This window comes from Mauremys reevesii, linkage group 7 (assembly GCF_016161935.1).
Source record: "Mauremys reevesii isolate NIE-2019 linkage group 7, ASM1616193v1, whole genome shotgun sequence".
NCBI classification, from domain to species: domain Eukaryota; kingdom Metazoa; phylum Chordata; order Testudines; family Geoemydidae; genus Mauremys; species Mauremys reevesii.
Window position 1 is genome coordinate 110,948,176 of NC_052629.1, and position 15,952 is coordinate 110,964,127.

The 15,952-nt window shown below is 43.4% G+C and overlaps 1 protein-coding gene across 1 annotated transcript in view; it reads right to left on the reverse strand.

Moving 5' to 3' along the window:
* Window positions 1–489: 489 nt before the first annotated feature.
* ARL8B (ADP ribosylation factor like GTPase 8B) overlaps window positions 490–15,952 on the reverse strand; it is a 37,363-nt gene continuing 21,900 nt past the window's right edge. Inside the window, exons 3-7 of the mRNA XM_039482073.1 lie at window positions 14,184–14,257; window positions 13,614–13,707; window positions 5,212–5,279; window positions 4,861–4,931; window positions 490–2,489 (exon numbers count right to left, since the gene is read on the reverse strand). Coding sequence (XP_039338007.1) covers window positions 2,440–2,489; window positions 4,861–4,931; window positions 5,212–5,279; window positions 13,614–13,707; window positions 14,184–14,257 — 357 coding nt within the window. The 3' untranslated portion in view covers window positions 490–2,439. The remainder of the gene's footprint in view (window positions 2,490–4,860; window positions 4,932–5,211; window positions 5,280–13,613; window positions 13,708–14,183; window positions 14,258–15,952) is intronic.

A 15,952-nucleotide genomic window follows, 5' to 3' on the forward strand; every position in this document is an offset into this window, starting at 1 on the left:
GTCTAGCAGAGAAAGGTATAACACCATCCAATGGTTGGAAGTTGAAACTAGACAAAAATTTACACCTTATTTCCAGTCTGAATTTAACTGTGAGGGCAATTAACCACTGGAACAATTTACCCAAGGTCATGGTGGATTCTTCATCAGACAGTTTTTAAATCAACATTGGACATTATTCTCAGAGATATGCTCTAGGAATTATTTTGAGGAAGTTCTATGGCCTGCCCTGTGTTAGGTGGGTCAGACCAGATGATCACAACAGTCCATTCTGTTTTCTTCCAGAATCTAAGCATCCAGTTATGAGTTCTACGTGCAAAGAAGAGGCAAGTAGGGCAAGTTTCAGACTGAGCAGCCATTCCGTCCATGAAACACTGCATGTTGTCCAATCTCTCTTATAATTTGACTTCCTGTTTCACTTTAGAAGTCAGAATACAGTTAGTATTCGCCCATGGCCCATAGAAAGACATTAAGCCAGGAGGAGTCAGTAAGGTAAGTGTCAATACAACCCTCAAAATGTAAGTTTATTGAATAAAGCTGAAGAGCAGTAAACCAACAATATGCATCCATCTAAATAAAAAAATCACTTATTTACAAAGTTCAGTAATTATACAAGTTGTTCACATGCAGAGATTAATGCACAGGTTAACAGTTGGTAGTAGTGTTTGGATGCCATAAATTCTAAAAGCAGTCAAGTAGATACACACCAAACACATCAAGTTCAGCTATAGGCCAGTTAACTAAACAGTGACCTGGTCCCCACACAGAAAGATTCACACATTCTAGTTCTGTTTCCTTATTTTTAGGCACAAGCAAAGTTGCTAAATAAAGTAACTGTAGCAGTTCACGGTGAACTAGTGACTACAGCAGCAAGTTAATATACCCCTCTCTACAGCACCAACACTAGTCTGAGATTAATTGAAACCATGCTTCAGAGAATGAAAGGACAAACTAAAATACAAGCAGAGTTTATGAATGAAGACAACATGTAGTGTGTGCACAGTGCAGTAGTTGGTACAGAACAGTAAGGCCATAGCAATCTAAATTAAAACTCGTTTGTCTTAATTATGTGATGGACGAAAGTGTTCACAACTGAAGGTTCTGAAAGTGCACCATCTGAATCTATGTTTAGGTGCTGCTTAAAAGAATCACACACAGTGTGAGGCAACACAAGCAGGTGTATCATAGTTGTGTACATTACAGTGGGCTACATTAACATTACTATATGAACAAACCAGTCTTGACAAGTCTGTCCGTTTAAATATACTGAAGTCACTGAGAAAGTATAGCTACAAAGACATGTTACAATCTTTAGTTTATACATATTTCTCTATACTGTAGAAGCTAATCAAGAAACAGGATCAATTCATTGGCTCTCTTGTGCTTTGAGACAATAAAATATTTCAACTTACAACCTGTAGACTTTGCACATGATTACATTGAGAAAGCAGGCATGTCTAGAGTTGTCACAATAGCTAGATATTCCATAGCACCAAGTGAAACTGTGCCCAGCTATTCCATGAATAAAAGACACCGACTTGACAGTTACACAGGTGCAGTGCTGAAAGTCAATAGTATCACTGATTACCAAAATAAAGTTATTTGAGTATCATGCAGCAACTCAGATTTGTTCTGGTGTTTCAGACAAAGATCATTTAAAGCATCTGGAGATAGAAAAATGTATTTGTGAGCAAAGCAATGCTCTTAGCAATTTGTTTAGTCTTCTACAATACTCCAACTGTTGAAAGCTGTTAGTAAAATATTCCATTTCCATCCCCATAAAATGTTAAACAAAAAGGAAGATACAAGTAATGATCTGGACAAATACAAGGTTTGGCTTTTCTAATTCATCAGAAAAATGGTGTCTAAAAGTGACTACATAAAGTCCCATCTGTAGAATTAATGATGCTGACCTAGTGCTCCCATATGCAGACAGTTTCCATTTCTAAATCTTACAATATGCACCTCACATGCATTGAGAGATTAAAAATAAGTTAGCATCCCACATCACACTTAAAGGTTTTCTAAATGCCTTATATGGCACTAGAATCTTAATGCTGTGCAGTGTCAGCATCTTCAAGCCACTAAACGCTAGAAATAAAATATTTTAACATTCTGAAAAATCAAATATAAAAATCTGGCCCAGAAAGACCAGAACAGAAGTGTACTCTGATTTAATATGGTACAGATAATTTTTAAAAAGCCTCCAGCCACCCACACACTCTTTAGACGGCTGTAAAATAAACCTTTGTGCTGACTTTATCATGACAACTCTAGTTGATTTTGTGATAGGAACAGGAATATAGGTCTTCAGCAGTGCACATGAGAAATGAACTGAAAAAGGCCATTTCTTGGATACAAGAGGACTATTGAGTAGTAATTCATCATGGAGGGAGTGGACAATTCTGAGATTATGGCCAGCTGGGAGATTCCAGGAAGATTTCAGCTTCTTCTAGATTTTGAATGCTGAATAAGCCACTGAAGCGTGATATCTAACGGAAAACAAAAGATGCACTGGTGTAAGATTTTTCACATATAGCTAAAGTTACACTGGAAAGCTCATTTTTTGTGTGTTCTAGAAGTTCTTCCAAGATACTGTTCTCAGTACACAGCTGAGAGAAACCTTCACAGGCTGGAGAAATTTCCCCTCCCCCCATACCTCCAAAGGAGTCTGTATGGGAAGTTAAAACATATGCAGTTTTTCCTTGAAGGAAGATGGCACTCTTAGCATTCCAATTTGGAAGAACTGCCAATTTTCACCATGATCTCATGCTTCTGGCCAGTTGGTCAACTATAAAAAGACTATGAAATCTCAAGGAAAAAGCATGAGACATCATGGAGAGCGAATTAAGTCACGTGCCTAACACACTGTAGTAATCAGAGCAAGCTGGATACATTAAGAAGGTTAGAAAACATGAAATACCCAAACAGACTACAGAGTTTGCTTATTTAACACAAAATCCCCCATCAATCCCTTTTTCCTCTCTGGACCTTAACCTCCTGATGAGGTAACCAGAAGCATTTAGCCTAGAGATGTGAGTAAAGGTTGGTGGAAGACATGAAACCTGTACATTTGAGGCAGGTGCTCGTCGTCTTGTTCCTAAAATATAAGGCACAGAAAGCCAAAAGGGAGCAGTTTATGTAACGCAGTGTACTATGGGGGAAAACTGCTGCTAGGTAAGAAAACGTAACTCATTGGTTTTCATCTTGTGACCAGAAGAGAGGCGATAGCAGCTTGCTCATATTCACTACCAAGAGATTTCTGTTGTAGGAGACTCACTGGTACCTGGTCCTACTGCCCCCTCTATACCCTCAGAAGTGCCACATAAATGAGCAAATTTCAACAGCACCTAATATGAAGCCAGTGGAAGGAATACCTGGGTACATCTGAGGACCATAGCATTAGGCAATCCCCAAAACAATGTAAATTTAAAAAAATAAAATAAGAACTGAAGCCATAGTCTTCTCTTATTCCACACACATATTGGATCTTACTAGCTGTATAATACCGTGTTCAGGGGAAGCTACCTTTAGTCAGCTACATAAACCTCAAGCACACTAGCCTGGGAATATCCTACTCCTAGTTCAGATGCCAATTAACTGTGACTGAGCTAGTATTCTCAGTTTACTCATCTGTACTCTGATGTTTACCCTTCTATCTTTGATTATTTAGACAGGTGATGTTATCGGCACATGTGTTGTCGCTGTTCTAATGTTGTAAGCAGAGAGTAACGAAAATCCAAAGGGATTCTTACCCATGTCAATTCCCTGAGCAATCACAAGACTGTTGAAGCACAGGAAGATTCATGGACATTAACAGCCAGAAGTACAAACCAGGACACCAAGTGGTGTCCTAGTTTGATGCCCTGCAGATAATGTACAACATCCTTACGTCTGAAACTTGGTTTGGAAGGACTGATACCAGAAAATGTGGTTTGAAGATAAAGGTTAGCTACATCCACTCAAAGTGGTAACTTAAATTTCATATTATAAAAAGGCAATGACAAAGAAGTTGTTCCCTAAGGGGGAACATCTTTTTATATACTGGTCATCTGTTACCCAGAATGGTTAATGAGATAATAGATATTGTCAAGTCACCATATGAGAATCTAGTCCCCCCCCGCCCCAGCCCGATCTTGGCAATGCAACAGCCTTGTACGTGTTGCAGCATTAGTCATTTAAGGTCATGCAACAGCCTCAACAAGCTGGCCTTCTTATACCGGTAGAGTAGGTGGAACACCTAACATTGTTACCTAGCAAAGCAGATTGCACACTTCTCCCTCCATATTTGCCTCAGGATCCCTCTGATGCATCTAGCCCATAAGTAAAAGAAACAGAACACCCACTACTGCACCAAACAAATGAGGTTTGTTATGCAATAAGGAATTTGAGCCTCTATGCATTCACATGCTTCATTTCCTCTGATAAAATCATGGATAAGCATTTATGAAACCAGTTTGAGCACTAGAACCTAGCTACAGCTCTTTTCATAAGCTTCAAATCTAAAAGATTAGTTTAAGATATGAACTGCTGTCTTTTATACAGCACTATTTTAGCTACATTTGCTATTTCTAGCTTGCAGCTCATAACTAGAGACTAGCTGAAGTAATGCAATAAACTTCATTTCACTGACTGGATACAAGAATTGTAAAGGCTTCAAGTTCAGTGCTTCTTAACTCCTCCAAAACGGCCTAACATTATTTGTACTAAAAGGACACTGAGGAAGTTATTATAATGAATTTATACTGTATGGCACTTTGAAAATGGCTCAGACTCATTGCCTATGTCTAACACAGATAAGAGGTTAGAGTGAGTACTTCCAGTTTATCTTTCTCAAATTGGCATTTCTGGGTTAAGTGTTACCTATATTATCCTTTTCTTTGCAAGAAATTGAATAGCAGCAAATTTCTCTGTCCTGAATAGCAGCCAGATTCCTGAAAGAGAGGAGACATATAGTAATATTTGGTGATAACTTAAAGTAAGATCTCATTTTTACATTAGTCACTTAACATTTTCAAGACACTATCACTTAATCTACTGTATGCAAGCTTGTTTCTCTATAGCATTTCAAGCCATCAACTGTAAATAAGACACCAGCACAATAAGCTGAAATTTGTTAATTATTTTCTATAGCTTAAGACAGATATTTGTAAGAATTTAGTAAATTTAAATTACAGTAGACTCTCCCTTAACCACATCTTCCTTAAGACTTACATCTTTTCAATTAGCTGCTTCTCATCCAGAGCATTAGTAAGGTCTCTCTTGTTTCCAAGTACTAGAACCTAAAACAAACAGCGATAAGCATTACAACATTGCTCACAACCATAGGCAGTCATCAAGTAAGGTGTATATTTTACTTTGAACACAGGGAGACAAAACATTGGTCTGTGTCACTTTCAAGGCATTGTAGCGAGATTAATACATTGTATTTGAGTGTTTGCACCTCCTCTCGGTCTATTTTATCAACAACACCTCAGCTGTTAAAATACTAAGGTCAAAACAGAATCCTCAAAACCCGATTATGAAAGCCCCTTCCAGAGGTCTGCTCAAGTTCTTAATGGCTGTCTTTAGGACAATCAGCAGGTCTTATTTCAGTTTCCTGTGCTTTAGGGCTCCTCTTTCATGGAGGTCTGCTATTCCTCCACCCATTGCCCCCATTTTTGGACTGAAGAGTGGATTCTTCTCATGGCTTACCTCTATGGTTTCTGGGTTTACCTTTGTACCAAAGTTTCCCAGATCTCTGCTTGTGTTTCTAAATTAAAAATTGTGGATTACGCTTTGCACCACATTGGTAATTTATTGACTATTATTGTGTTATGGTAACATCTAGGAGGCCTGAGCCAGATCAAGGCCCCATTGTGTTAGGCACTATATAATGTTTTCACCTCTCTTTGTACACAGTAAACCTGTCCCTGCCCTAAATGATTTACTTGTAGTAGGTGCTGAAAAAACAATTCAAACAGCATTGAGGAAGATGTGCCTAAAGCATGGGATAGCTGCATTATAAAAATGCAAAGTAAAATAGAACAGGCATGGTAGGTGATAAGTGTTAGCTTGTGCAAACTTTACCATGAAGAACCAACCTCATCTGCTTAATCTCTAAGATTTAATCTACAGATTTGCATAACTTACATTTCGTTTGAAGTTACTAAATGTGCATACAAATCTGCGTGAGACTGAGTAGGTTTGCAGTGTTGTAACTGTGTTGGTCCCAGGATGAGAGACACACAAGGTAGGTGACGTAGTACTTTTTATTGGACCAATTTCTGTTAGTGGAAGGTACAAACTTTCGACCTAAACAGAGCTCTTCTCCAAGTCTGGGGAAGGAAGCAGAGTGTCTGAGGGTATGGCTACACTGGCGATTTGCAGCGCTAGAAAGCCTCCACCAGCGCTGCAATTAGTAAGTGGCCACACCTGCAAGGCACTTCCAGCGCTGCAACTCCCTGGCTGCAGTGCTGGCTGAACACCTCACTCAGCATGGGGAATAAGGATTCCAGCGCTGGTGCTGCAGCGCTGGTCATCAAGTGTGGCCACACACCAGCGCTGTGATTGGCCTCCAGGGTATAAGGATGTATCCCAGAATGCCTGTTCAGCCACTCTGCTCATCAGGTCAGACTCTACTTCCCTGGCCTCAGGTGACCCGCCCTTTAAATGCCCCGGGAATTTTAAAAATCCCCTTCCTGTTTGCTCAGCCAGGTATGGAATGCAATCAGTGAATCTTTACAGGTGACCATGCCTCCACGTGGCAAACGAGCCCCAGCATGGAGCAATGGCGAGCTGATGGACCTCATCAGTGTTTGGGGGGAGGAATCTGTGCAGGCACAGCTGCGCTCTAGCCGTAAGAATTATGATACCTTTGCCCAGGTATCGAGAGCCATGATGGAAAGGGGCCATGAGCGTGACGCGGTGCAGTGCAGGGTAAAAGTAAAGGAGCTGCGGAGTGCCTATTGCAAAGCACGCGAGGGAAACCGCAGATCCGGCAGTGCCCCCACGACCTGCCGGTTTTACAAGGAGCTGGATGCGATTTATGGGGGTGACCCCTCTGTAAATCCAAGGACCACGATGGACAGTTCAGAGCCGGTAGCGGAGGGGGAGGGGAAGGCAGACAGTGAGGCTACTGTGGTGGGGGAAGACACCCCGGAGTCCCAGGAGGCATGCAGTCAGGAGCTCTTCTCAAGCCAGGAGGAAGCTAGCCAGTCGCAGCCCCTGGAACTTGGTGCAGAAGAATCACAGGAGCAGGTCCCAGGTAAGCAGCTTTTATTGCAATGCAAAGGTTTTGGGAGAGGAGGGGGGATGGTATGGCTGCATGCCTAGACATGGAATTTCCCATTGATGTGGTCTATCACGTCGCAGTAATCTGCCTCTGTAATCTCTTCAAAAGTTTCTGCAAGAGCATAGGCAATTCGCGTGACCAAGTTTAAAGGGAGAGCCATTGTGGTCCCTGTCCCATTCAGGCTAACGCGTCCGCGCCACTGTTCCAGGAGGGGTGGGGGAACCATGCTTGCACAGAGGCACGCTGCATAAGGACCCGGGCGGAATCCGCATTGTTGTAGGAGACCCTCCCTTGCTTCTTTGGTAACCCGCAGAAGGGAGATATCTTCCAGTATTAACTCCTGTGGGAAATGGAGGGAGTGTTTCAGTGCTGGTTTCCCCAACTGCATAGCGCGGCAGGCAGGAACCCCAGGAACCCCAGGGTTAACAAAGCCCCGAAACAGGCAGCCTAGCCATGAAGCAAGAAGCACCCTGCTCGAGCACACCGCGGAAGGAAACCCCGGGGTTAATTCCTGAGGGAGATGGAGGTGCTGCGTTTAACAAAGCAGCAGCACCCTGCTCTAGCACACCGCGGAAGGAAACCCCAGGGTTAATTACCATTACCATTTCTGGGAGGCTGTGAATTCTCTAGCAGTTGCTGAAATGTGTGAGGAATGCTTGTGAGACTTTAAAATAACTTCAGATTATACACAATGGAAGCTCTCTTAAAATGTATCATTTGCTGCATTTTTACAGTGACCTTGAGTAGTCCTGGGCCAGTCTTATCAGTGACTGAAAGAAAGCTGCAAAACCTGAGGAGGAAACCGAACAAGAGCAAAGAAGAACTGGTGAAGGCAGTTATGAACCAGTGTGCAACAGAGAATAAAAATGCGCAGGAATGGAGAGAAAAGATGCATCACTGGAGGCAAACAGAAAGCAGGAGAAAGGCGTTGACGCTGAAGAAAACCACGAGGCAGCTTATAAACCTCATTGCGCGCCAAACAGACTGTATGCAGTCAATGGTAGCAATGCAGGCAGAGCACTACCGTGCCAAACCCCCACCCTCCCAAACCTCTTTCCCCTATGCACCAATGTCAGCTCCAAGTCCCGTTCCCCAGCATCCAGGTTCTTACCTACACCATCACCAGCTGCCCCCGACACCTGTACGGTCACCTATGAGCCCAGAGAACTACGACCCTTACCCTCTGCACTCAACCCCCATCACCATGCAACAGTACAATCCTGAGGTGCACAGCACTCCTGGCAGTACATATGAAAAACTATGAATGTACAGTTCAACAACCAACCCCCCTGCCCGTGTACTTCCTTTTTTTTAAATAAATGATTTCTTTGATTATGAATCAGTTTTTATTATTGCATAAAGTGAAAGATAACAAACCCCAATGAAAACACAGGTAACAAACATCAAGGAAAACACAGTCACTTAAAAGCACTGTAACCAGTGCACGTCACTCCTGGTCAAGGCAAAAAAACATTACTGTTGGCTTTCAGCCTCAAATTTCTCCCTCAAGGCATCCCTAATCCTTGTTGCCCTGTGGTGGGCGTCTCTAGTAGCCCTGCTGTCTGGCTGTGCAAATTCAGCCTCCAGGACTTGGACCTCGTTGGTCCATGCCTGGCTGAATGCTTCACCCTTCCCTTCACAAATATTATGGAGGGTACAGCACGCGGATATAACCGCAGGGATGCTGCTTTCCCCCAAGTCTAGCTTCCCATATAGACATCTCCAGCGAGCTTTTAAACGGCCAAAAGCACACTCCACAGTCATTCGGCATCGGCTCAGCCTGTAGTTGAAACGGTCCTGGCTCCTGTTCAGCTTCCCTGTATATGGTTTCATGAGCCAAGGCATTAATGGGTAAGCGGGGTCCCCAAGGATCACAATGGGCATTTCAACGTCCCTTACTGTGATCTTTTGGTCTGGGAAAAATGTACCTTCCTGCATCTTCCTGAACAGGCCACTGTTCCGAAAGATGCATGCATCATGCACTTTTCCAGGCCAGCCTGTGTAAATATCAATGAAACGCCCACGGTGATCCACAAGCGCCTGGAGAACCATAGAGAAATACCCCTTGCGATTAATGTACTCGTAGGCTAGGTGGGGTGGTGCCAGAATAGGAATATGCGTCCCATCTATTGCCCCTCCACAGTTAGGGAAACCCATTTCTGAAAAGCCATCCACAATGTCCTGCACGTTCCCCACAGTCACGGTTCTCCTCAGCAGGATGCGATTCATGGCCCTGCAAACTTGCATCAACACGATTCCAACGGTCCACTTTCCCACCCCAAACTGGTTCCCGACCGACCGGTAGCTGTCTGGAGTTGCCAGCTTCCACATTGCAATAGCCACCCGCTTTTCCACCGTCAGGGCAGCTCTCAATCTTGTGTCCTTGCGCCGCAGAGTGGGGGCGAGCTCAGCACACAGTCCCATGAAAGTGGCTTTTCTCATACGAAAGTTCTGCAGCCACTGCTCGTCATCCCAGACTTCCATGACAATGTGATCCCACCACTCACTGCTTGTCTCACGAGCCCAAAAGCGGCGTTCCACGGTGCTGAGCATTTCTGTTACCGCCACAAGCAATTTCATGTCACCCGCTTTAGGCAAATCCATATCATCATCGGAATCCTCACTGTCACTTTGGAGCTGAAGGAATAGCTCAACTGCCAAACGTGATGTGCTGGCGACAGTCAGCAGCAAATTCCTCAGCAGCTCAGGCTCCATTTCACAGCGTGCTCCACTCACAAATGGCAAGAAACGTGGACGGCGAAAGTGTGACTGCTGGGAAGTGAAGCGATGCACCACGGGGCGTTGGAACAGGAAGCGGAATGACCCACACACTTCCTTCCCCTTCCCACAATACTCAGCGCCAAAACGGCGCCAAAACGGGATGAGGTGCTCTGTGGGATAGCTGCCCACAATGCACCTCTCAGTACAGCGCTGGAAATGCTGCCAATGTGGCCACACTGCAGCGCTGGTAGCTGTCAGTGTGGCCACACTGCAGCGCTGGCCCTGCACAGCTGGATGACCAGCGCTGCAAACTACCAGCGCTGCAAACCGTAAGTGTAGCCATAGCCTGAGGTAAATACAAGTTGGGACAGAGACTGTTAAGCAGAAGGTTTAACACAAATTGTAGGCCCACTTGAAATGAAGAGGGCAATTAAGGACAGCAGGCAGTGTGGTGTGTTACAAATTGTTGTAATGAGCCATAAAACCAGTGTCCCTCTTAAGTCCATTTTTTTGTTTTTGTCTAGCAGACTTACAAAGTTAAGTTCCCAACCTCACCTTTTGAGTATGTTGTACAGGTTCTCTTTGAGGACAATTATTGAAAGATCAGATCTGGAGTGAGTGAGTGTGTGTGTGGGTGGAATGTTCAACCCTGGGTGATACAGTGTTTTGGTCTTTTATCATTTTTCTATAAAAGATCATTTGAGAACATAGTGATTGTCTGGTTTCACCTAATAGTTGTGATTGGGGCATTTAATGCACTGGATGAGGCACACCACATGTTGTGATAGGCACATGTCAGATCCATGAATCTTGAAAAGGTACTGATCATTGTAGCACTGGAGATATGTCTGAAGGTTTTGCACAGTCCCTGAATCCCAACCAGCAGATAGCGACCAAACTTGCAGACGGAGCAGATGCTATTGTACATTTAATCATAACTATGTCAACGAGGCCAACAGACAACTGACACCACTTTTTAAGAACACACCACAATTCACACAGGAACTTGAAAGATACCATCAAATCCTTCCCCCAAAAAGCTCCAAGAAAAACTCCACAACCTCATCCCCCACAAACCCAGCCTACAATTGTTCTACATGCTTCCCAAGGTACACAAAGAGAGGAAACCCAGGCAGACCCATCATATCTGGCCACGGCACTCTTACTGAAAGAATATCAGGACTCATAGAAACCATCCTTGGGTCACTCACCACACAAAGGTTCTCCTTCCTCCACAGCACTACCAGCTTCCTCCAGAAACTCCATACCATGAACAATCTCACCCAAACCTCCATGGTGGCAAGGATGGTGTTCACCTCGCTATATACCAACATCCCTCACTACGATGGCATCATTGTCTGCCTCATGCATACAAGATAATGTACAATACTCAAATCCACCCAAAACACATCACCAAGCACATCCATTTAATTTTCACCCACATTTAACAAACACTTTGTCCAAACCCTGGGAACAGCCACATGTACTACGATGGCTCCCCGATATGGAAGCCTCTTTATGGACCACCTTGAGGAAGAATTTCTGGAAAAATGCACCATGAAGTCAATGATATACCTGAGATTTCATCAATTATATTTTCATCCTCTAGACAGAAAACCTAAACTTCCTCAGATTTCCACCACAACTTCAACCACCACCACGCATCCATCAAACTCTCTCCAGAATACTCCCACAGCAAGATCACTTCCTGGACACCATAATTTGCTCAAACAATGGAACCCTAAAAACAGCTGTAAACCCAAGCAGCCCACCGATCACTACACTTGCCTTCCTAGATCCAGCAACCACTCCAAACACCCCAAGAAGTTTTCTCTACAGCCAGGTACTCAGATACCACAAAATATGCTCCGAGGAGAAAGTCTGGGATATACACCTCACCACACTTAAAACCACCTTCACCAAAACAAGGACACTTCAGAGAAGTGGATCACATCATTGTAAGGGCCACCTAAATACCCCAGGGGAAATCTGCGTCAGTACAGAAAAAACCCTTCAGACAACACACTCCTAGTTGTCAGCCAACATCCCACATGGGAACCCATATTGAATATCTGTCAAGCTGTCCAGAATGGCTCATGACTGAGTGCCAGTCTCAAGGCAGACTTAAGAAACAGGGCAAAAATCCCAAACTGGTTGTGTTGTCTATACCTAGATTTCACAAACCAAGTATTGAGTGTGAACACCTCAAGCACTACAACAGCCTTAACATGGAGTCACAGACAGCCCCCCTCGGGTACTCCGGTTTATCTTGCTACCTAGGCAAGCTTGCCTTTGTGATGGATGGTCCCTTATACCAAAGGTCACAATATTCAGGTTACTCCCGGTCCCAAAGGATGAGTCACTTACCCCAGTCAACTCTACCTTAGATCTCTCAAAGACAATGCTTGTGGCCAATTCTATAAACCAACTAAAGATCTGTTAACCAAGAAAAAGGAATTAGAGTTATATAGAAGGTTACAGCAGGTAAAACACACACAAATGAGTTACAGTCTTAGGTTTCAAAAGGTAATAGAAGCTGCCATAAGATGCATAGTCTATATGTCCTTAGGGCTAACACAAGCTATGCTAAACTTACAGATATTGCCCTCTCCAAATTCCAAGCAGCATAGTGATGCAATTCCATCTGGTCAGGAATTTTTATTCCCTTCCCCCAGAGTTCAAACTGTTGGAACAAGTGGCAGCACCTACCTCCTCTTCATGGGTGTGTGGGAAGAGACCCTCAAACCAACGAAGTCGTCGTCCTTTGATGTTTCACAGTGGCTCATTTGATTTCAGTAGGCCTTCTTGTGTGAAGGACCAGCACTTTCCATTAATTAATGCTTCTTTCCCAAGTTACACAATTACAGAGGTTTACAATGCACTCACTACAACCTTCACCATGGGTCACAGATGTCATAACCAAGATCAATACACGCAGCATCCTACAAGCATTTCATCACATGTAAATACTAAAACACATTCTTGTCAACTTATCTGTTTTAATAATGCTAACACACAGGTGGGACCAGATTGGTTTCCAGCTATGCATGCATCAATTTTCAGTGAGGCCTAGTGCCCTTGGCATTAGCTGGCACCTGGTCTGCCAACATCACATTATCAAACAATTACAGCCAATATTTGATGGGAACCACATCCGGAAAGAAATCTTTCCTAAACCCCCCCTTTTCTGGTCTTCAAACAATGCCCCAACCTTGCCACGTTCATCATCAGAAGCAAGCTCCCCACAGACCAGGACACCAACTCAAAGCAACACCAGACCATGGCAGAATAGATGCAAAACCTGCAGACATATTTCCCCTGCAACCATCAATACCCGCCTTTCAAAATTCCTGGGTCTACACATGACTCTCACATGTGGTGTACCTCATCCTGTGCATTAAATACCCCAAAAACAACTATGTTAACCCTTCTGCTTAACCATCTGTCCCAACTTGTATTTACCTCAGATTCTTTGCTTTCTTCCCCAGAACTGAAGAGCAGTTGGGCAGCTCAGAAGCTTGTACCTTCCACCAACAGAAGTTGATCCAATAAAAGATATTACCTCACCTACCTTGTCACTGATACCAACCATGCAATGTTAGAGCCAGAATATACTACTTACAGGGATTCCTTGTAACTGTGGTTTGTCTAGAAGGTTATGCAGTTCATTTCGAGAGGCTTCTATCTTTTCACGATCGGCAGCATCTACCATATATCTTTAAAAAGATGATGTAAATTTAGTTATTCAACAACTTAAGCAGGTTTATAAGCTTCAGAAACTAAGATATTGGCACCAGTATTGAGTTTCAGGACAAATTTAGAAGTCTTGCAGAGGGGGCAATTGTCCCAAATACTGGTCAGCCAAGTAGAGCTTGATAACCTCTCCCATTTAAAATGTACTAGAGTTGGGGCAGTCAAACTACATACTGCCAGAAAGTCATGCAGATGATTTCTTATGTCAAGAGGTTAATATATTAGAACAGAAGTTACATAAATAGCTAAAAAGCAAACAGGCCTTAGTTCTTCCCAACATCATTCAAAAGCTAGTTTAGAGGGGCAACAACAGAATTTTAAGATAAAACAGAACACTAGTTTGCAAATTGAAGTGCAAACCAAAGGCTTATTTCTCAGCTGCAAAGAAGAAGAAAAAATCTACAGCTGATGAGAGCAGCCTCATACTGTCTATACTTACACAATAGCATTAACGCCTCTGCAATAACGCTCCCACATGCTTCGAAATCGTGGCTGCCCTCCTATATCCCAGATCTTAAAGGAAAAAGCAAGTTTAGCTAGGCACTAGGTTAAGTCAAAATTTAAACACATCACAAAGCACAGTATAAATAGAGTGACCAGACAGCGAATGTGAAAAGTCGGGACACCGTGGGGGCGGGGGGAGGGGAAAAATAGTACCCTATATAAAAAAACCCAAATCGGGACTGTCCCCATAAAATTGAGACATCTTATACTTAGGGTGACCAAAGAACTATTAAAAACAGGTGAAGTGTTTGAAAGTATTTGATCCTTATGTCTTCTCAGTAGCTTTCATACAAAGGCTATTTCCACTATAATGGTATGGAAAGTCCTATACCTAGTCAGCAGGGTTACCTATCCACACTCTCCCTTACTTTAAAACACTCAGTAAAAATATACATGCTTGTATCTGAAAGCTTGACACCTCAGAAAATTCACAGAAGTTGCAGAACTTCTTGTTTCGCTGTGTGAGGGAGAATGCAGACAATGCACTGTCTTTGTTTTAGAACCACGTGCAAGAGTATGCAACTTTGCACTCAGCATACATGCTGAAGTCAGCTATTTGCATGAGCGTCTCAATGAGGATTGACAAAAGGAACTCCGGCATATCAAGGGGAAAGGTTGTCTCTGGAGCACAACTTAGAAGTAAAGTCTCTTTACAACAGACTACATAGGAGAAAGCCCTACACTTGAACTTAAACTCAGGTGATTGAACTTTACAAATCTACAGACCAGTTTACAAGAGTTTCATGACATGATCCAGTTTAAAAAGTTCACTATTTACTAGATCCTTGAACAATGCAGACTGACAAAAGTGAGGTAACAGTAATTTTGTTGTGTTATTTCACTGTGGGTTTCCATAGTTGAGAGTTTCTGATTAAGCAGAATGCAGCAATATTTATGTGCTAGCCTATTAGGGCAAGTGCCTGTAAATGTAACAATTTTAGAAGTTTAAGATCAATATAAGAAGTTGAAGAACCTCAAGTCATTCATATTTCAAATCAGTGTTGTGTTCTATACCATGTATACCAGTGGTCGGCAACCTGCAGCCTGTCAGGGTAATCTGCTGGTGGGCCACCAGACAGTTGGTTTACATTTGCATGGCTGCCCGCAGCTCCCAGTGGCCGTGGTTCGCTGTTCCCAGCCAATGGGAGCTGGAGAAAGCAATGGCCAGGTCCACGCCGCTTCCCGCAGCTCCCATTGGCTGGGAATGGGAAACTGCGGCCACTGGTTGCTGTGGGCAGCCATGCAAATGTAAACAAGCTATCTGGCAGCCCACCAGCAGATTACCCTGACGGGCCGCATGCAGCCTATGGGCCGTAGGTTGCCCACCCCGATGTATACCTTCAAACAGGGGCCACTTCATCCATGAATCTGTACAATGATGTTCGCATAAATTTGAGGGCAAAATTGGGCTTTGCAATACAGTGTTCTGATTTAAGGTTAACTCCTGCATTTCCTGAATGAGTTTTAAGGTGTCGTGGTAGTGTATCAATGCCATAAAACAGACCTGTTAAGTTCACTTCTTGCAGTTTAAACAGCCAGCATAACTTGTGGTATAAGGTTGTGGATCATTTGAAGAATTAGCTGCAACTGAAAAAACCTGCTTTGAAGCAGGTTTCTTAAGAAACAAGGGCACAGGGAGGAGTCAGAGCACCAGGAAGGAGAGTGGAAGCCAGGTCAGGATTGTAAGTCAGAAAGTATTAAGTG